The sequence below is a fragment of the Molothrus aeneus genome, chromosome 7 (assembly GCF_037042795.1).
Source record: "Molothrus aeneus isolate 106 chromosome 7, BPBGC_Maene_1.0, whole genome shotgun sequence".
NCBI classification, from domain to species: Eukaryota; Metazoa; Chordata; class Aves; order Passeriformes; family Icteridae; genus Molothrus; species Molothrus aeneus.
The window spans coordinates 12,914,489-12,937,303 of NC_089652.1; the positions used below are offsets into that span (position 1 = coordinate 12,914,489).

At 42.9% G+C, this 22,815-nt stretch overlaps 1 protein-coding gene across 1 annotated transcript in view; it reads right to left on the bottom strand.

The window, feature by feature from the left end:
• Window positions 1-20,968, bottom strand: part of CREB1 (cAMP responsive element binding protein 1) — a 39,950-nt gene extending 18,982 nt beyond the window's left edge. Inside the window, exons 1-2 of the mRNA XM_066553141.1 lie at window positions 20,781-20,968; window positions 1,945-2,066 (exon numbers count right to left, since the gene is read on the bottom strand). Coding sequence (XP_066409238.1) covers window positions 1,945-2,058 — 114 coding nt within the window. The 5' untranslated portion in view covers window positions 2,059-2,066; window positions 20,781-20,968. The remainder of the gene's footprint in view (window positions 1-1,944; window positions 2,067-20,780) is intronic.
• Window positions 20,969-22,815: the final 1,847 nt, after the last annotated feature.

Genomic DNA, 22,815 nt, shown 5'->3' on the forward strand with positions numbered 1-22,815 from the left:
TGCATTTGCTTTTACCTTCCTTTTTCAGGAAAGCAGATGCAGCATTACATGGTGCTACTTAACTTGCATCTGAGAGAAACTGGGCTGAGATTAACATGAGAACCCTTTCCTTTGACAAATTATATTCCTTTGCCAAGTGACCTCTCTTAATAATGCACGTCTGACTAAACAGTCCTTGGCAATGACAGCAAAGCTGATCAACTGGAGGCCACTGTGGTTGGATTAAGCCCACAGCAGAGTGTAACTTCCGCACATGTCTCTGACTCATACCTTGTGGAACTGGGACGAGTTTCCTTTTGCCTCTGAAAACTACCCTGAACTCACTAAAAATCAGCAATTCGGCTAAGTATGCAAGAGGGGTGACCTTACAACAGATAATGGAAGAATTAAATTGATACAATTAGTTATTTAGATTTGGCTAGGCCTCTGAGTGTACTCCCTTATGCCAAACACTGCCACTTCACTTATTAAAAATATCATAGTAACATAACACTGATGTGAACAACACAAGGATTATGTTTAGACTGTTTTATCACCTCCACAAACTCTGCACAGGCTGGGGAAAAGCCAAAGTGCAGATAATATAGTGAATGACAACATGGTGGTTCATGTGGATTTTAACCATACTTGTATAGTGTTTTCTTACTTGGAAAAAAAAGCCTCATTCAAGCACTGGGGTAATTATGTCCAAGTAAAGTGCATGCTACCCACTACATACTTTTAAGTTCAGCTCCCTGGAGGTTAGAATGTTAACACATAAATGTAAAACACTCTTGATTCTCTGGACTCAACCTTAAAGCACATCAAGTGAGCAGCAGTTAACTGGTTTTGCAGGAGAAATAAACTACTTCCACTCAGTTCACATTGAAGTGTTATTCACACCACCTACATCCTGTGCCTAAGTTAGACAGTGAGAAAACTGCCCAAAGAGGCAAGCTGGTGCAGGGCAGCTGGTGGCTTGTAAATTCACACTAGAGCTTCACCCAACAAAATCATCCTGTGCATTTAAACAGCTCCAATCCCTACACTATCACTTGAATAGAAATGTACCAACTACAGAGGGCAGGACTTGTTTGGAAGTCTCTGGACTACCAAAAGGTGCAATGACTTTAAAAAGACACTAATCATTTATAGAAACTAAGCAATTTAACTGTGCCACTTAAAAGACACTCAATTCCATAAACTATGAGATCAAAATCACCTCTTTGGTCTTTGCAGACTACAATTAGTTTTCAAATTAAATGGTTACAGAAGAGAGCCAAACATATTCTGTAGCCATTCATACAATGGAGTTGCTTCTGCCAACCATCAGTGTATTCAAAAATGAAATCCAATGCCAAAATCAGAGATAGAGCTGGGATTGTGTTTCTTGTCGCTCCAAAATAATTTGGAGACAACAAATTATCTACTTCTGTCTCTTAACTCTCCAACAATTCTGTCAAACTCTGGAGACAACAGGGTAACACGAGCTGTCAAGTGCCAGATTGTTCCACTTGATTGTAATGCTCGTAATATTAATCCCATCTGATAAAATATTTTATTTGCTGCATTATTTATCTACATATTAGGTTTGCTTTCTTCAGAATTAAACTGACTACTACAGACAAGTTTTTAACAGAAAACACAACAGCAAGACAGTAGGTTACATGTATTGAAATGAATACCTTTCAGTGGTATGGTTGTGGTAAAGAATGCTAGAAATATTTTTATTCATTACTGTGTTAACATTACACAATTTACACACATACAGTTCTCCAGAACTAACACAGCCTACTACTCTACTGTACTGCTTTAAAAATGCGAAGACAAATATGATAAGAACTATACATAATGTGTGTTTCAGAATGTTATCAACAGAATCTTCTCTCAGCCCCGTGAGCAGACATTATCCCTCTTAAAAATATTAACCATAAGTAAAACTATTACACCATATGATTTTTATACCTGGGCTAACGTTGCAATCTGTGGTTGTGCCTGTACTGTCATCTGTTGGGTTTCTGCCTCTGTACCGGCTGCATCTCCACTCTGCTGGTTCTCTGCTCCAGATTCCATGGTCATTTAGTTACCTACAATCACAATATTTGTTGTAAGTCTGGGTTGGTATGCAAGTCCATTACTCTTGGTGAATCTGGCAGTAATCACTGCAGCTGCATTCCCATTACTACATACTGTTTTAATTGGCTTATTAAATGTTGCCAAATTATTAGTATTCAGGCGAATTCTTTTCATGCCAGGTGTTTGCCTCAGGTTGATTTTTCTGCGTGTAATGTTTCTGAAAAACAAGCCCAGTCTCCTCCAACAATGAGAACAGGAAAAAATGCATTTTGCTCATTCTAAAAAACCTGAGCAATTGCACTCTGATGACCTAGTACCTCTGCAATTTGGAATAAAGACCTGTCAGTATGTCAGGAAGGACACTCCCTCAGTGCCAAGGTGACAACATGCCCTGTTACAGCCCTCCCTCTCCCCCCAGCTGCAGATATCCAACAGCAATTGTTCCTGTGCTGGGTGCTCAGTTCTCAGTTGTCTTTGCCTCAACTAAATAAGCAACATCTCCATGCAAGTTTTTTCCATCCCCACACTGGCTATGGCTCTACATCACAGCAACTTGGCCTCTTCCACCCAGTGAGTTTAAAGCCAGTATAGAAAATGATGGAAGCCATTTCTACTTGAACCTTACCACAAATGTTTTTATATTTAGAGGTACACATTAGTTTGCCATGACCTAAGTTTTTTACCATATACAGCTCCTAATACACTGATATTTCTAAACACTAACTGAGCAAACCTAGATCACCAGAACATACAACTCTATAAAAAGAGGTTGCATAACTTCCAAACCCATGCACGTAGGCAGAGTGCAATGCCTGTTAAATTCTGCACCGATCTGAGAAAATCACTTTTCAGTTCTTCTTTAAGTACTGATATGAAAATACTTGATATTAAAAAGAGCTTCAAAATACAAGGAAATTATATAGCAATGCTACTGTATTATACAGAACTCCAAATACCAAATATTAAGAATTAATATTAAGAATGGGTATTACCTCCATAGCCACAACACTTATTCTGTGCACCACCCTGGGCTGCCCAATCTATTCTGGCCTCTGGCTACCCCAGGGCAGCACACATCTCTTCAGAGCTGGTCCAAAACAACCATTTGAGCATTTCTGCTTTGGGAAGGGGCCAGGAGGCAGAGGATGCTCAGAGCAGAAGAAAGGTGGAAAGAAGCAAAACAGTCCCTCTCCTTCCCTGGCCCCCTGAGGAAAAGATTTAGAAGCATCAAGACAGGTGGTGGTACCACGTCCACACTCCAGACATTTCATTTTAAACACAAAGCCAGGGAAGCTTCCATTTCAATGCAAACTATACCTCAGTGTTACAGGAAAGAGAATACCCTTTATGCTGCCTAAAATAGCAGAGTCACACTTCAACCCTGAATATGAAATGTCTTTCAGTAAGCAATTGATCATCAAGAAAGATAAAACAGCTTTTCACAGTAGTAACTGCAACCTACATTGAAAGAAAGCAAGTTAGTGTATATAAATCAAAATCTGTATATTTACTATTGAAAGTGACCATTCAAATGAGCTTCTGTGTGTGTCAACACTGAAATGTAAAATATCAAATATTTAGTTCTAACATCAGTAAAGAAGGAAAAGAATTAAACCAGATTTTCCTTGAAAATTAACAATAAAAGAAAACATAGAATTTTTTTAAAAAGCAAATTAAACTATTCTAAGCAGTGGAATTTTGTTATGCCTCTCTCTAGCCAAGATTTCTGTACTACAAACCAAGTCTTTCCCATGTTGCATTTCATATTTCAAAAAGCACACAAGAAAACCCATGCTCTATTAGTATCTGCAACACATTTATCCAAATAGCTTTTAAAGACTTAATTACAGCGGTTTACATGGTTTTCTATCCCAACTTTAACACACAAGTCACATTTTAACACTAAGTTCTCCATGATATATGCCCATTTTTCTTTTGAGTATTCTGTATTTTGAAAATATAGGTCTCTCTTTGATTTTCACCATTTTAATATTCCTCCAAGGTAAGCAAATCAACAACTTTTTCCCAATTCCATGCATGTATCATGGTGACTCCAGCCAAAAGACTACCTCATTGGAACCATTTCAGAAGCAGATCTTTCACATCAGCAACGTCTCCCAGCCAAGTCTCTCCAAAGAACTTTTGAACACAACTTTCCAGCTACAAATCCAAGTATACTGCAAAACTAATAATGTTTTTGTTTGCTGATAAAAATTGTGACTCCAACATGGAGTGAAGTGGGATTAGAAATGGATGAAATGTGCAAGTATCAGGTACTTAGCAATGATCACAGAGGTAAATGTGTTGCCAAATTCCTGCTGACAAATGCAATGTTTTCCTAGGAAGAATTTCCAATCCTCTCATACACCATTCAGCAAAGGTCCTCTGTCTTTACAAGCTTGGCTTCCACACTTGCATCATCTTTTGCATATGTAATCAGCAAAAGGATTGTTTGAGATACTCCCTCTTCTGCAAAACCAACATTTCAGAAATCAAATTCTTAACATGAATTGCAAACACCTAAAAGGAACTTCCTCATTTTGTAATATAAGAACCAAGCAGTGCAGGAAGCTGGCTGCAAGATTTACATATTGACACATGCGTTGAAGTGAGCTTCCAACAAGCTGCAGTTTTCTGACAAGCTCTCAGTCTCATGTTATTTACAGGTTCTAAGAACTCGGGTTCAATTTGGCTTGTACTTATACATCACAGTATTTGAATTCTAACAGTTTCTCAACTACCTTTTACTGTAATTTGGGGAAAAAAGAGGAATCAGATTTTTGAGCAGCAAGGCACCATATTCCAGAGACACTGGCCACTGCATTGTTTCATGTTTGGGTATGATCCAGATTGCCAAGATGTACAGGAGCATGCACACGGAACACAAACACTTACTAAGTTGTGTGTCTGGGCAAGGCCATGACAGCTGAAATTAAGGTTGTCAATTCCTATTCTTGCAATTTACAGTGAAAATATGCTTGGTTTGAAACCTTAACCTCCCAACACATATAAATGAATGCCAATCTGTACATCTCCTTTCTAAGCTTTCAAACCCCTAGTCCAGACAAGCTTTGCTGATGCATATCCCAACATCTTTCTGTTCTTGTGGGTGCCACCTCCTCCTTTCATTCTCCTGCCCTGTTCACAGTGGCCCACCCTGCTCTGTGGCACTGATTTTCCTGGCAGGCACCACACCAGGACTTCTCAAATGAAGAAAGGGATCTGAAAAGTGTTCTAGTGGGGACAAGTTTCCAGGGCATGGACAGCATACAGGAGCCAAGGGAGCACACATCTCATTTTTCCTTGCTTCCAGGCTACTTTCCAACTTGTCAGGAGAGGACACCCACATGCACATACTTTGAGAAAAGATTAGTAACTGCAGTATTGAACCAAGTATTCTAAATGAAACTAACTGAAAATAATAGCTATTAACAACCAGAGTTGGAAAAAACAGAGACTGCTTGCCTAAAACATCCTGGGTATGAACACCACTCTGAACACCAGAAAGCTGAGGAGACTACCTGGTTAGAGATGGTTTAACTCATGACTTTTGTAGTGCACAGCTTTCTTCATTAGTTCAAAAGTGGCAGCAGTATTATATTTACTAATGCTTTTTCCTAATAACTTACTTACTAATGATTTCAAACTCTGGAAGCAAAGAGCCAAACAGTGAAAAATTCAGCTGAAGATGGGGTTTATTTTAGCTAAATTTTATTTTAGCTAAAATAAAATATTTATTTTTTTTTATTTTAATCTTTATTTTAGCTAAATCAAGACTGGGAGAAAGGAATTCAGCAGACGAGAACTAACTGTCCCAGGTGAATTTACACCATGACCAAAGAAGACAGATTCTACTAAAACAAACAGTTGCAGAATGCAACTGAACTACACAGTTGCAGAAAAATCCAAATAAACCTGTCTCCTTAGTTGCATAAGGCTGGAAGGGACATTTAGCTAAGGACTGCTGCAGAGAGATCCACTTCAGATTTCTCCTTGATAAGCATTTACAACAAGAAAAGCTAGAGAGTTAGCTTAATAATAAGAAACAACAATAATAAGAAACAGGGTAATCTTGATCTACTATATTTGTGTAGCTGGACCCTACACATCACCTGGATTACAGTGCAGAGACTGGAAGCCTGTATTACAAATGGGTTCTGTGGAATTTGGGTATTCAGAGAAAGCAAGTATTTAGGGTAATGAAAACCTGTTTTATGAAGAGACTAGATGGATTTTTATTATTTATCCCAGAAAGGTGAAAAATGCTTCAGAATCATCTAGAAAATATATTTAAACTATTAACAGAGCAAGTAAATTAGAAACATGCACTGTCCGATTATAAAACCAGCAAAGCTTTAAGATGCCAAATTTTAAAGTATAAAAATGAAAACTAAAAAAAAATCCATTAAAATTATGAAAATTGATACTTCATGTACTGCAAAAATGGAGCAATGATGCTACTGATAAGAAATTTATTAAGGCTTAAACATGAGTTAGGCACTTGGGTAAAAAGAATATTCAAGAATATGTTGAATTAGTTCTTTTTTTTCATGCCAAAAAAATGCTGAACCAAAAGGAAGATAAAACCCTAATGAGTCAGGATTTAAATTGATTTCTAATCTTTAAAAATTCAAATAAACGCTTTTACGAGTGGGGAAGATTATATCTCATGTAATTTTTGCAGGTTCCAGTAGTCTTTTGAGGTACCTACTGATCTTCACTATCTTGAAGACACGATGCTGAACAAGGCGGTACAGGCAATGCTAATCCTGTAATCCCAGTTAATTAAAGTGACCATCAATGCTGTGCATTCAGAGCATGAGCTGTTAGTTACCTCCCCTCTCACCTGCCCAGAGTCAGGAGAAAATATAATTGTCTTCCAACAGCTGTCATCTCATCTTCTTCACTCTTTAGTAGCCTTCCCTTGGGATGTCTGGTCTATCTGCTCTATTTTGCTTCCCTACATCTTTTTCTATCTCCTGTCTAATTTACCCTCATGAATTTTAGCATGTCTCCTAAAGATCAGGCTCTGCTCCTTGGATTCCCCTTGCTCACACAAGCCATGGAGCTTTCATGCTCTGCAGACAGGCTGCTTTTCATCTCCCAAGGCAGACTGGAGAAAAGAAAGGTGGAGATCCTTTCCCAAACACCATCAAATCCAAGAATCAAACCACACTGTGGCTGTTAGAGCAGATAAAACTTCCCATCCACTTCATAAGCAAAAGTCCTTAATACTCCAAAGCTTTCTATGTTTTTCAGTGGACAGCTGGCACAGTAAAACACAGCACTTTTCCCTGCAAGCCTTTCTTTTCTCTCTTCATTAGCACTGTGGTGGCAATTCACTGTCAGAAGCTCAAGCTTACACTGAAGCTACTGCCCAGCTGACATTACTGAACCTCCAGGAAACACTGGGAGGCACTGTCACACCTGCTGCCCAGCAAGCACAGCTTCACCAAGGGACACGCTGGCAAGAGTCCTCCTCTGACTTCTACATTTATTTTATTCAAGCATACACACAGATTTTGAAGAAAAACAAGTCTCCAGAAACAGTGCAGAACAGAGACCCAACAGACTCATGCCCATTCTGAGCCTGACTTGTACCACACCCTCTCATCTGCTCACCCAACACCCTCAGGGTCACTCTACTGCCACATGAGGCTCCTGATCCAGGGCAATATCCACTCACCCAGCTGCTCCTGGCAGGGAAGGACCAGAGCAGCTGAGGGAAGGGAAATTGAGGCAATGCCTGTTTCTCAAGCCCTGTATTCACAGCAGGTGTGCCAGCACAATTGTTCAGGAAGCAAGCACAGCTCTGGTACCCAAAGTTCAGGAATTTGACTCGTTCTGTATTTAATGCATGTGGCTTTATAAAGCCACAGATCCACCACGAAAGCACTGAGAAGATCATCAAACACCACTCTGGTACACAACTGTTTTCATGGTTCCAGCATAAGCACTGAGAACACTGACCTGCAATCTGCAAACATTTCCACTGTCACCTTGCAGAGCAGCAGCCCTTTTAGCCACAGCTCAACAGCCACTTTATGAACTCCATTCAGCAGCTGCCAGACTGAAAATGTTCAGAGAAAAATAATTTTATTTACAGCTAACACATGAGACTTCAAATAACCAGTAATAAATGCTTAACAGGACAAGATGGGCCCATAATTATCTCTCTTTGTCACTAATGACAAAGTGGGTTGGCACAAGAATTGCAATTTATACCACAGCTTCTTTGTCATCCCAAGCTGGCACTGCCACTGCTCCTGGGTATTTGCTCCCTGTGTCCTCTGCCTTGGGTGAGCAGTCTGTGTGTCACACTGTGAACACAACCTATGTTTGCTGCTTTGTCTGAAATCCACCTTTTAGCAACTCCACAGAATGGGTTCTCCACTAAGCCATTCAATGATCACACCAGCTTCTGGGTCAGGGAAGCCCAGGGGATGGGAAAACCAAGTGGAAGTGCAAATAAAAGAATGGCAGCAACAACCAATGCCACTAAAAATGCCAAAAATGAAGAACAGTCTTCAGATTGTGTTCCGCAAATAATCTGCAATAAAGCAATCTGCCAGGCAAACTGAAGAATAAAAAGCTGGAAAAATTCTTCTTGTCACTGAAGTTAAGGTATTTCATCTTGAACATACAAGAAAAATTTAATCTCACTGTAAAAATATCTCACACAAAGCAGAATCATTTCATCATCAGAATGTGATATCTGTTCTTCCACCCTCTGTCTCCATCAATGTGACACTGAGAGCAGTGTCTAAAAACTCTCTGCTGACTGAATACAGCCTGTAACAGCCACTGCAAGAGATGGGAACAAGGTAGTATTTTCATACAGGACACAGAAGAAATGCAACCAGGACCCTTAATTAAAATTAACCAACTTTTCTGGATCATGACTTTCTCAACAAAACTTTAGTTACACTTCTACAGTCAGTGAAAATTTCTCACACCAGATTTAAATATATTAGTGATGAAAGTATTGGAAATTATTTGTGTTGCACACTCAACTTCTGTTTTACTAAAGAAAATGCCATGGCAGATTTTAAAACAAGGGCAGAAGACCAAAAATGTAATCTCACAGCTACAGTGGTGAGCCCCTACACCAGCAATCTCCTCTAGATTTTGTTCTCTGTTGGCATAACTCAAGCAAGATGACATTTCCCAGGCAGATGGTGAATCAGTAGGCACAGGTAAGGTGTATGAGTGAAAGTTGCTTGAACCCTCTCCACTACTGTATCCCCCTGATTTGACTCCATACTCCTGGCATTGTTCTAGTATTTAGTATTTCTGCCTTCAAGCTTTTTAAAAGGAAAAAAAGGCTCTGACAGCTATTAACTGCAATTAGTTCCTTGTACCACAAATTACACTAATAAATACAAAAGCATCCCAGCAAGTACTTGGTACACACAATTTAATTCAAGTTTAACCTATCCTGCCTTTTTTTGTTCAAGGTAAATTATAAATAAATAAATAAACCAGCCATCCCTTTTTACTAACCTTATCTAATAGCTGGGATAGCCTTATGTGAATTCATAAGCAGAGCCCACCCAGTAAAGCAGCCAAGGGGAGACACCAGAGCAAGCATTTCCTAAAGCATTAACAGTGAAAAGCAAACAAATGACTCCACTGTCTTATTCCCTCCCCTTTCCAAAACACCCCCAAAATACTGCCAGACTTCACTTAGACAAAACAAAATGTCAAAACAAATCCCAGGAAGGTTACAAAGTCATTAGGTAACATTATTATTGAAAACATAATCCATAAATATGTTCTATTTATAAATGCTCTGTGCTCCTATTGAAGGCACTTAGGGTATTAAAAGACTAACTCATATGCTTTAAGTCTGTGGTCCTCAACATGCAGAACAGAACTGTGGTAACTATTTCTAAACACCTTTATTAGCACAGTAAAAATAACCAAAACCCACCAGAAGAGATCTGCAAACTTAACTTTAGAGAAGCAAGACATTTTCAAGAATGTTCTGGCCAACATATCCAATCTATTCACAGAGACTTCTGAGAACTCTGCCCATTTTGTCATTCTTAACACATTCATTGCCAATATCATATCTATGCATTTCAGTTACTAACTGACTGCACTTTACTACAGTTTATCATCTGTTCTCTGACATATTTTTAGGGCATAAAACTCACCTAATTTTCAATTTAGGCAGATTTCTTGCAATCCTTACCAACTGTAGAAGCCTTCTTTTCTCAAAAAATGAAACCATATGAAATTGCCAAAATACATGCCTCTTTTCTCCCTGGGACTGCTGAAAGTACTGTGGCTCACCTCATCACATGCAGCTGCTGGTTACTTAATAAAATCCATCACAACATTGTATCTGAACAGTATCATTTGTAGGCAGGCATCTTTAGTGCAATATAAAATATAGGCATCAAATGGTTTTTTATCATGCTGTTAGGGAGCTAATGTTCCTACTGAATACACCACAACTCCAGGAACAGGCTCTGCAATTGGTACAGGCCCAGCAAATCAATAATCAGCACGGCCACTTGTGATGAGCTTTAATTTCTGGCTCTAATCAAATTCTCATTTTACCTTTGACTGAAACAGCTGTGGGTAGGGAAGTGAGGGATCCATGATTCCATGGGATTTGAAGCTGACCTCAGCCCAGATGGGGGCAGCTACCTGAAGACAGCCACTTCTCATATTTGCTCTTCTCACTGCAGAGTTGAACTGTGACAGCACATCAGGCAATGTTAAAAGGATGCCATGATTACATCTGTACCATGACAAGTGAGGGAGCTCTGCTCAGCCCAGGGGGAAAGCTTGCTGGATGGAAACAGCACCCATCTAAGAGCCTGTTAATGCAGCCTGACCCCAGGCAAGGGGAGTGCAGAGATGGGTACAATAAAGTAACACCTTTCTCTAAGGAGGCCCTGTGCCCAGGCTGGAACACCCTGCCCTCAGCACGGGCTGCTGGCCTGGGCTCAGCGCCCACCGGAGCAGCTCCACGAGCCCTCGTGAAGAGGCAGGCTGTTCCTGGAGTGAGAGTTCAGAAACAGTTCTCTCCTACCACCCAGATATCTAGATATGCCAAATAAATAATTTACCCTGCTGTACTGGTTAACCAGCAGAACATTCTGAGCCACTTCCTTTCCCCTCAAACACTGACACTTGGAGGTGTTCCAGCAGAAGAGCCAAGGCAGCCCAGTGACAGAAAGGAGAGACAATTCTGCAAGGGTCAGAGACCATCTCCTTTCCCACTGACAGGGAGAAAAGAGGACTGTCACTACAATAATTAAAGGAATATTCAGAGCAGAAAATGATGCCAAGTTAGCAAGGCTAAGATCCATGTAAAAGAAGGTGTATGTGTTCCTTTCTTCCACTGGCTAGAGCTGTCAGAACTTGAGATTTCCACCTGACCTGCCAGAGTCATTCAGATGAATATTACATTTGTTCTCCTCCATATGCACTTCTATGTTTTATGGTCTTTTACTGCCTCACCATTCATTCTGGCAGAATAAGAACCACCTAAATGCTGCATGACATATTTTGACAACCTTTTGATATGTTGTAAGGATCTCTGTCCACTTGCCAAGCAACCTTTAAACATTCCAGGTCTGAGGCACCAGCTGGAAGAACTGTTGCAATTCCAAGCCTGGGGCAGCCTGAAACTCCATAGGGAGAGTCTCTAAACATTTTTATCTAATAAAGGGTTATCTCTGAGGTGAGGGAGCTACTGGAACTTGTTCTCAGCCAACAACTACAGAAGCGATGACTGACTGCTCAGCAGAGTCACTCTCCTAAAGTGAAGAACTAAGATGTTGTTAGGACAAGGATATTTAATATATGACTGACTCCTGCACAGGCTGCACTCCGTAGATGTGCTAGGGAAATCCACAGGCTCAGTTCAGTCACTAGGTCTGTGACAAATGCTTATGTGAGCAAAGCTAAAGCTACTTTGAATCTATACAGATGACCCAGCTCTCTTTTGGTGCTCAGAGCAGATCAGGAACAACTTACAGAAAGATACAAATAAAAACCAGAGCATTCCATAGGCCTACACCCGTGGTTAACCTGAGTGCTCCAAGCCCAAGGGACAAAAATACAACATGTAGTAATCTCAGACCTGTAAGAGAAAAAGGAATAACATCCATATAGGTGTTTCCTTAATTCTATTAATTTAAATTACATACCAGGTATGATTTAATGAAATAATGTGATAGAGCCAGAGAACCACATAAACACGTTTATTATTACCCGAAATCTTTCTATTCCAAAGAAATGTTTTCAGAATCTGTTAATTTTACAGTGTGAAAATATTAATAGACACATGTAATTTATCAGAATAGAGTACTGTAAGACTGGACCAAAGGTTCTTAAGAGATTACACTGATTAAAAATCTCTTAAGAGATTACACTGATTAAATATGACACTCTAAAGCAATATGAATGTAAATTTATATTCTGAAACTGAATCTTCTGGGAAGTCCCAAATATTCAGGGGACTTTCCCATGAATAAAGTAAATGTTTCCTTTTCCACACTATAATGAAGGAGAGGAACTGTCAATATTTAAAGATTTTTTTATGGTCTTAAATGTTAAATTAGTGACCTGAATTTTATCATCCATTTGCAATAATATAATAATGATAATAACAATAAGCCTGAGGTTTAAATAGCATAGGTCACTTCAGCAAAATACTGTACACTGAAAAGGGTCACATACTGGAATCCCAAAGTGACACATATCACACTCCCTTTCACATCATTCTTCTGTTGCAGAGAACTATCAAATCAGTTGGGGAACTTAGGGCAAGCATGGAGTTTCAGGTATTTATAAGCTGCACACATAAACTTGACAAAATGAGGATTTTAGGTAGAATTTGTGTCCATTGAGATTTTGTCTGCTGGTGAGAAGGGACAGCTCCATGGTTAATGTTTCTAACCCACTTCTGAATGTCAGTGGCTAAAGCATCAATTCATAAAAAATATCACTTGAGATATTTCCGCTGCAAGCTTGACAGACATGAACTATATAAACAAACAGTACTCATTCTGATTGATGCTTGGAACGTATGGGGTATTTCTAGAGTTCAACCCATAGTATAAAACCATGAAATTTTATAACTTGGTAAATATTGGAAAGTCTTGTTTAAAAAAAAACAGAACACTTCTAATGAGTTCAGAAAGAAAACACAACAAAATGGATGCTTCAGACCAATCTTTAACTGTTTTATTAATAAGTATCTTTAGAATTGGTCATCTGAAAGTAAGACTGAGTTATTCACACAATGCTGATAATTACCAAATATCAAGTCAAGTCTCTGAAAAAAACCCAAAAAACCCTGCAAAGCAATATAATTTGTTGTTTATTATTATTATTATTATTATTATTATTATTATTATTATTATTATTATTATTATTATTATTAACCTTTGTTTAATTTTTAACAGGCACTATAGAATGTTTTTTGCTTTAATGCCCTCTAGGAAGTGAAAACCTTTGCATTCTTTCTGAGGTTGGAGTGCTAGAGTAGAGTATGCCCAAGTATGCACAAGAAAAACAGCACTTCCTTACAAACCTTGCCCTTGTCAAATTTCTGAATGCATCCTATTCACAAAATTAACTGCAACATTAAACCCAAAAGATTTACGTCTTAAACAACAGCTTAGACTTGGAAATACTTTTAAATCCTAAAATTGCTCTGGCTTTACTAGTTTTATTGAAAACATTGTTGCTTGAAGGATCATCAGACTATGTTGCTTAATGCACCAAAATTAAATCTATGACCCAGCCTCTCCCTAAAAACCAACTGAAATGCAACAGTGATCAAACTCTGTAGTAAAATAATTCTGCCTAACGTTATCAAGCAAGTGGATTCTAGTTTATTTTTCATGTATCTTTAAAATTTGCTTGGGCAGTGCAGAAGAGCCTTTTAAAGGAGAAAGATCACTCACATGTCTCCCAAGCAGATCTACTCTGCAAAAGCATCCTCTCCAAAGAAAGCATAATGTTTTTCAAATACTTTACTGGAGTTAAAGACTTCTATTACCTGTGAGCAACATGACTGTCCCCATAGAACAGGGGTGTGATTTTGCTGGTAATGCTGAAGGTTTGCAATGATCCAGAGTAAGCAATGGGAGCCACTGATGAACCAGAAAGGACAAGAGAAAGGACATGTTTCACACCAATGTGCTGCACACAAAAGAAAATCTCCATTTTGCTTTCTGCAACTACAGTTTTGCAAGCACTTCTGCTGGCAGCACTGCCAGCTCAGGCTCTGGTTTCCTCTAAATTCTTTCTTATTTACACCTTTACACTTGTCTGTGAAGCTGTCTAGTAAATGGGACCAGGCAACCAATGTGCACTACAGACAAGGAAACACAACTAATTCCTAGCCTGGACCAGTTCTCTGATCCAGTTCACAGGCAGTCATACTGTGAACAGAAGCAGGAACAGGGAAGGTGGAGCCAACTCTACCCTGCTGCAGCAAGGCCTGTCAGTGAAAGCAAAGTAAATTAAGTCATGGGTATAAGTGTCACAAGATTGTGGGAAGCCAACAAAGATGCTGAAAAAACCACCTTGATTCTGTAACTTGATTATTGTTGTGATGACTCTTGTTAGGAGTGGGAGGCTGGAAACAGGATGAGTATTTTTTATATAATCAACATTAGCTTCTGAGGATTGGGCAGAGATGCATTTTTCAAACAGCCATGCTGCTGACAAAGCAGGTATTTGCAGCAGGTAACATACTTCTTCCTCTCCCCAGTCCAGGGTAATGTGCACTGGTTACACATCCACATTAACTTTACACTACAACTTCCAGGCCAGTAGTTTCAGCCACCATGAATTGTTTTACAATCTGGAAAACAGGCCAAGGCAGTTATCAGTTTGTAGCAGCAGTGGCACTACAGTGAGCTCTCTGCCAAGTGCCTTGGGCCCACTGACAGGATGTGCACCCAAGGGCTGGACCTGGACCCTTCTGGAGCTTTGCGTCTCAACTCAGGCTTCATGAAAGAGATGTTATACATAATTCTCCCCTGCTGAATGGGCTTCTCATAATGAAAAGTACCTAAGAGGTACACTGATCTAACCTCTTGAGAAGACTGAAATCTGCCTCTGATAAGGAGCAGTTAATTCAATCACACAGGTATCACCAAGCTTTTAAAACAAGGAAACTTTCCTCCTTTGGTTCTTTTTGTTGTTGCTGTTTATTTTTCGGCTTACTGTGTTCTTAGCTTTCCTAGCTGCAAAGACAAACTCATGTGGCTCTGATCACTATGGACAGAGTCCAACTCTTCCTTCTTTTCTCCAAGTCATGGATATGCTGCCATTCCCCAAGATGGGTCTGCTGGCACAGCTCTCTGCTGCTGAAGGGAGAAACTGTGTACCCTTCCTTTCTTCCCCTACCGTCACTGCAAAGCACTGGCGTTTGTGCTACCAGCACAACCAAATCTCAATCACCAAACAATTCGGTTCACTCATGCAGGAGAAAATTATCTACTAAAAAAGCACAGTTCTCTCCTGGGTTAGTGATTTGAACCGGGTTATTAGGTTTTGTATACAATTAACACTACAGACAATGTAAAGGGATGGTCCAACACCACACAGCCAGAAGCAGGAGGGAGAGAGCAAGACTCTGTCTCCTGAGAGCCACATAAAGTTGTATCAGCTCAGACAAAACCACAGCAACAGATTACTTTTGTTGGTTATACTGTGGCATTAGTACACAGTACCCTTTCTCACACCTTCCCTGTCTTTTATCTCCCAGAATTTTCCTATCAGTACAAAGGGAAAAATGGGATGAGTTTCACAAAGAGGGCAGGGGTCCTACACCTACAGTAATGCCCTGGGCTTTTTCTTTAAGAAAAGGAAAGCTTTCTACAGTCCAGAAAGGTGTAAATTTACAAAGCCTGCTCATACTGTATGCTGCTTGGAGAAATGGATAGGCACCAGTGGATTTTGAGACCAGGCCAGCTACACACAGCCAGATGCTGTGTCATCAGGAAAAAAAAGGCAAGAAAATAATGCTTCCCATCCATTATTTAATGGGGTGTAAAAGATGATGAGAGAGATTTTACAGATGAGAAGAGATTTTAACATTCAAGCCCAAGGAAAGGTGCAAGGGGAAGTAAAATCCAATTGATACTGGAACAGCATAGAGAATGAAAGATTTAGGGTAGCACCTATAAGAAAAGTGCATGTAATACTGGGCCCAAAATGTCACAGGAGATGGTGGAGTTTCTGCAGAAATGATTAAAATATTGCAGCAAAAAGCTGCAGTGAACAGCAACAGGTGAACTTAAAATGTGAAGAATAAAAAAAAAGGAAGTAGAGGAAGTGCACAGAGAACTTGCTAAACACACGCACACACAAAAGGTGTTTCAGACAAGTAAATAAGCAGCAGAACAAATCAGCTTAGTACATGACATTGAAGTTTGGGAACAGCTGTTGCTCATGTTCATTTGCTCATGGTTAGCACATGTAGTATCTTAGCTGAATGATCCAGCTCTGTGGCAAGAAGAACCCCAGCAGGATCTGTGTCATCCAGCTTAGTTATAAACACAGCGATAATTTAAAAATTGTTACAAAGGCTGCATTTTCTCATTTAGCAGCAGAGCTGATTGAGCTGCCCTTATCTCCCTGCTCATTCCAGCCCCATCCCTTCCCCTGATTATGCTGGTACAGCTCCTGTGCAGCCATGCAGCAATCAGGAGGGGGGATGATCCAGGTGAAAATGAAGCAGGCTCCACACCTCTCAAACAGCTGAACCATTTCCCCAGGCAGTAGCCCAAGGATTTGTGAGAGTGCAATGGAAAAGACATGGAAGATGCTTTGGCTAGTATTATTACCAAAAAATGCTGTGAGGAACTATGCTTTCAGTTCATCAGCCAGGAGATAAGCTTCAAGAATTCCCACATTTCTTAGGCTATCTGTTCTTTTGTAAGTTTAGAAATCTATCTGAAAAAGTTTCTGCCTAAAGAGGAAAATACAACCCAGCTTTAGTTCTGCCATGTGCAGGGAAAAGGAGTTTTCATGATAACCTCACTGACTAAACAGGCTATCACTGAACACTTAGAAGATTAGAGAGTTTTACAAATCACTTTAACTCTCCCCTCCAAAAAGTGTGAAAGCATCAAGAACAGAGATTTTTACTTCAGTTTCCTGAACCAACGTAGGTTCAAAATAGTTCACTGTAAGGCTTCCTGCAACTGTGTCTCAAGTAGCTAGTGTAGTCTGTCAGAGAACAACTGAAATGTAACAAAATCCAGAAAAGCAATTGGCAGGACACTCCTATCTTCAGAACTATTTTTCCATCTTTCACCTAATAGTCTTTTTTTTAACAAAATATCAACTCTCATAATATTCTTAGGACAAAACCAGGAATGCTTATTATCTTAGGATAATATCCTGTACCTCTCAGCACTCTACTGAACAATCACTGCAAGTAACTAACAAGTATCAGTGCTGCTTTAAACTTGTGTGTATGTACATGTTAGGTAAACATATACATGCATCCAAACAGGAAGAGAATGTTTGGATGCATCCTCTAAATTCTTTATCCTCTCACCCTAAAGTGGCTTTTTCAAAACTGTGTTTTCTATTCTTTCCACTTGACACATAATACTATAAATCCAGCACTGCCAGACAAAAACAGCAGCAGAGAATTCTTGGCTGTTTTTGAGTGCTGTTTTTACCTGAAAGGCCAACTTGAGCCTGGCACATTTTCACCTCCTGTGCAGCTGACAAGGCTGTTTCAAAAATATGGAAAGCTGGAAGGTGTTGTATTTGTTCTCACTCACCTTTTTTAATTGCAGTGATCTAAAAGCTTTGAAGAACAAAATAGGTATTAATGCCTCCATTCTGGGAGATGTACATAGATGATTAATGGCAGGCTGCTCAGGTTTTCACAATCACTATGAAATATGACCTCAGACTGCAGATGAGGCAACACAATTTTTGGTTCAGTAAAAAAAAATAAATCACTGCCTTATCATGAACTTCAGCTGTATGCAGGTAGGTAGCAGAGAGAGCTCAAAGGAAATTGGGTAGGGCTGTTTCTGTAGATGAGGATTGCTGCCACATCCCATAAAACTAACTTTCGTCAGATTAATGGCAGAAAGCTAACACGGCCTTCTCACTGCACAAAAGCCTTGAGAGGTGTGGCATGAGTAACTGATCTCCACTTGCTTCCAGAGATCCAAAAATAGAGGTGAAGTGTGAATATCCCATTTGTTTCAAAACGGTGCCAAGAGAAATTCCCAGTTGGGGCCTTGTCTCCTATCAAACTATGCACCTACAGAGCTGTAGCTGCACTTAGGCAAGAAGAGGCTGCTTCTCACTGCAGCAGAACAGCTACTCTGCAGAGTAACATCTACAGGAGATTTTGTATAGCAAGAGCTGTGCTGGTGCAGGTTTCCAAGAAACAGCCAGATAAATGATTTGACAGTCTAAATGAGATGTTTCTAAATGCTCTGTATCAGCAAACCCCTCTACCCTTTTTAGGCCTTTGGGGAGTTTTTCGTGTTGGATTTTTTGTTTGTTTGACTGGTTCTTTACCTTTTTTACCCAGAGTAGTAGACACACATATCACCAAACCTATGAGAAAACAAAATAGATGCAGACTGTTCAGTGCAGATCCAAACACCATATTGAGAGCACCAATCTGAATACTGTTGTTCTCTCAATTAAAGCATTAAAAATGATTACACTCTTCTTTGCTACATGCAACAATTTCATTTTGGGTTACATGTAAGTGATGCTTAGCAAACGCACAACCACTTCTCCGTTCCCTTTTCTTCCTGACCTGTGAGGGGACAAAGCTGATGAGGAAATGCAGAGATCTGTGTTTCAAAACATGGATCTGAGAGTCTTCCACTCTATTACGAAACGGAATGAGATTTTTTTCTAAAACTACAAAAAACAACAAGCAAGGATTTTCTGTCCCATTTCTGTATTTACAATGTAGTGCGTATTCCATCAAACCAAGAATGAATGAAATACACCAACAATTACACTCTCTTTAATCACTATCAACAGCTACATTGCTTACTGAAGTCCTCAGATGTCTATTAATCACTTTAAAGTTTAGAAACCCTCTTCTCATGTTGGTATTACACAGTGAAGTGATGTAGAGCATCTTTGGCCTTCATTTCAAAAGAAGTGGTGGAAGTGAGAGAAAACAGAAATTCACATACAAGGAAGTATACATGTGAAGTACAAATATCCATTTCGAACAAAACCTATTTCAGTGACTTCATATTTTACTGTATAAATCCACATTTGTTGATACAAGGAAGAAAGGAGGCAAGCAGAGTCTCAAAATTCCTGTATTCTAAAATCGTGTTTAGTGGTGGTCAGCATGGGACTAAACAGGGATACATGATATTTCTAAGAAGTCTCTGGTCTTTTATTTAAGAAATAGGAAACATGTTTCTAACCCCAGGGAGGGAAAAAAAAAAAGACAGGTGTTATTCCAGAAGCAGATTGTGAGCTGGCATTCCAATATTTAAGAGAAAGAAACAAAAATTTTAAAAATGTTTCATGAAAAAAAAAATCATATGACCATGTAAAACTTTTTATCCCTGTATACATTTAAGAGGTGTAACAACCTTTGCTTAAAAAGTCTGCAAGGTTGTTTTTGCTTAATACTGTAACACAAAAAACTGCAGATATCCAGAATTTGAAAGTAGAACAAAGTCAAAACACAGTCTTCCATTCTAGGCAAAAAAAGAGAGAAAAAGCCCCCCAGCTGCAGCGAGGCCAGGCTGGTGTAAGGTGGAAAAAGGCATTTGAACTGACATTTGCTACTAAAGCTGGGATAGAGATCAAATCCTGTTCGCTGTGCAGCACCCAAGTCTGTGGAAAACTGGCAAAAGCAAATCCCAAACCGAGATTTACCAGCCGCAGCCCGACTCAAGTTCACTTTGGGTTAAAAATACTACCGGGGAGCAGCAGCGCGGCAGGAGGGAACCGTATCCCTGTTACGTGACCTGCGCGCCGGCTCGGGCTGCGCCCGCGGTGCCGCCCGGAGCGCGGTGTTGGGTGACCGGCACCTCTGCCCGGCGCGGCCTCCCGGAGACGGAGTAACAGCGAGCCACCGGACCGAGCGCTGCCCCGGCTTCCGAGCACAGATTTTATTAAAAGCTTCTCGTTACAGAGCCGGGGAGCGCCCCACGCACTCGTGTCCATCACGGCGGGAGTCTGTTTGTTTATCCGTGCGGCGCGCTCGGGGCGCCGGGGAAGCGGAACTCCGGCGGGCGCGGGGGCCGCGGCGGCCCCGCGGGAGGGACCCCGGAGCCCGGCGGGGCCGGGGGCGGCAGCGGGGGAGCGAGAGCCGGAGCGCACACGGCGGGGAGGGGGCGCGGGCGGGACCGCGGCCGCCCCCCGCCGCCGCCGCCGCTCCCCCTCGTCGTCGTCCTCCGCCGCCTCCTCCGGGGGCCGGGGGGCGCGGCGCCCCTTCCCCGCCGCGCTGAGCGCCGCCGCTGGCTGCCGACAGAGCCGCCGCCGCCCGGCCGTGGCGGCCGCCGCCGGGCCGGCTCCCATCCGCCATTATCCTTTGTTCGCGGCGCGGCGGCGGCGGGGATGTTGCAGGGCTCGGCTCCATCTTTAAGGCGGGCGCCCCTCCCGCGGGCGGTGCGCGGCCGGGCCCCCGCGTCCTGCCGCCCGGCGGCTCCCCTGGTCCCCGCCGAGCTCCATTTCCTTCCCTCCCCCCCGCCCCTGTTTGCTGGGCGCCGTCCTCCTCTTACCGGTTACCAGGCTGCTCCGTCACTGCTTTCGTTCGCGCCTGGGATCTCGCCGCAGTTTTATTCTCTCCCCCACGTAACACACCGCGTCAAACTACACCTCCGCCGCGTCACTCACACACACAGGCGCTCCCAGCCCGGCGACAGGCAGGCAGCGGCCGACTGAGGAGCGCCAGCCAGGGAGCAAGCGCCGAGCGCGCCCGGCCCCGCACGGAAACCGCCGAGCGCTCACGGAAAGCGCCGAGCGCCCGCCAGGCGGCGGGAACGGCCGAGCGCGCCGCCGGCCCCCGCGGAAAGAGCCGAGCGGCCGCGGAAACGAACGAAGCGCCCCGGAGGGGGAGGCGGAAAGAGCCGAGCGGGCGGCGGGAAGGCGCGAGCGGCGCTTCCGCCCCGGGGCGGCCCGCGCGGGAAGCACCGAGCGGGGCTGCGGGGGGGGAGGGGGAGCGCGCGCTCACCCCCCCGCTCCCCCCGCCCCGCCGTGCGCGCGGCCGAGGCGGCCGGAAACTCGCGAGCGCTCACGGAAGCGGCCGAGGGGCGGCGAAGGCCTCAGCCTCAGAGCGGAGTCACCGAATCCATCAGGTTGGAACAGACCTGTGAGATCGTCGAGTCTCGCCTGTGACTGAACACCATCATGCCAACTAGATCATGGCACTGAATGTTTAAGTTCTTAAACACCTCCCGGAACGGTGGCTCCACCACCTCCCTGGGCAGCCCATTCCAATATCTAATCACTCTGTGTGAAAACTACTCCCTGATGTCCAGCCCAAACCTCCCCAGGCTCAGCTTAAGAATGTGTCCCCTTGTCCTGTTGTGGGTTGTTTTCCTGAGAAAGGAACCGACCCTCATGTGGCTACACCCTCTGTTCAGGCTGTGCTGAGAGCGAGAAGGTCCCCCCGAGCTGCCTTTTCTCCAGGCTAGACCCCCCTCCCTCGGCCCCTCCTCACAGGAATTGTGCTCCAGCCTCTTCACCAGCTCCATTGCCCTTCTCTGGACACGCTCCAGCACATCAAAGCCTTTCCCAAACAGAAGGGCCCAGAACTGGACACAGCTTTCAAGGAGTGGCCTTATCCGTGCCAAGTACAGGGGGACAATCACTGTCCTGGTCCTGCTGGCCACACAATTCCAGGTACAGGTCAGGATGCCACTGGCCTCCATGGCCACCTGGGGACACTCTGGCTCATACTCAGCAGCTGTCAACCAACTTTTCTGCTGAGCTGCTTCCCAGCCACTCTGCCCCAGCACATAGAGCTGCACGGGTTTGTTGTGACCCAAGTGCAGGACCTGGCACTTAGTCTTGTTGAACCTCATGCCACTTGTCACCACTGTTCCACCCTGCCCAGATTACTCTGCAAAGCCTTCCAGCACTTCAGCAGATCAGCACTCTCACCCAGCTGGTGTTGTCTGCTAATTTGCTAATGGTAGACTCAAGCCCTCACCCAGATCATCAGTAGGGATATTGAATTGAACTGGCCCTATGCTATCCTTGGGGACACCACTGGTGACTGGATCCCAGCGGGATGCAGCACTGTTCACCACCACTCTCTGGGCCCACCCATCCAGCCAGCTGTTAGCCCAGTGAGGAGTGCACCTGTCCCCATCATGGGCTGCCAGCTCTTCCAGGAGTATGCCATGGGAGATGGTATCAAAGGACCAGGCTGATGCTATGGGGGACCTGCTACCCCCAGCTCCGCAGGGCTGTATCCCTCCATGGGCATCCCCTCCCTGTGCGCCCCACTGCTGGGGCCGCTGCCCAGACCCCCTTCCTCAGCCCCCAGTGCCACCCCAAGACCCAACTACCCCCTCCCTGTGCAGGCACCATATGGCAGGTGAGGTGCCATAGCCAAGCCATGGTGCCCCTCAATGCACCTCGGCTTCCTGGTGTCCCTACTGTGCCCTCCCTAAACTTTCCTCTGCTGCCTTGTTTTTACTCCAGCCTATGACTCCCATCCTGCTGCCTGCCCTCTCTGGCCCTGTGGCCAGTCCTTGTAGCCCAAAACCAGGCACAGGGTGACTGCTGCTCCACCATGACACAATATCC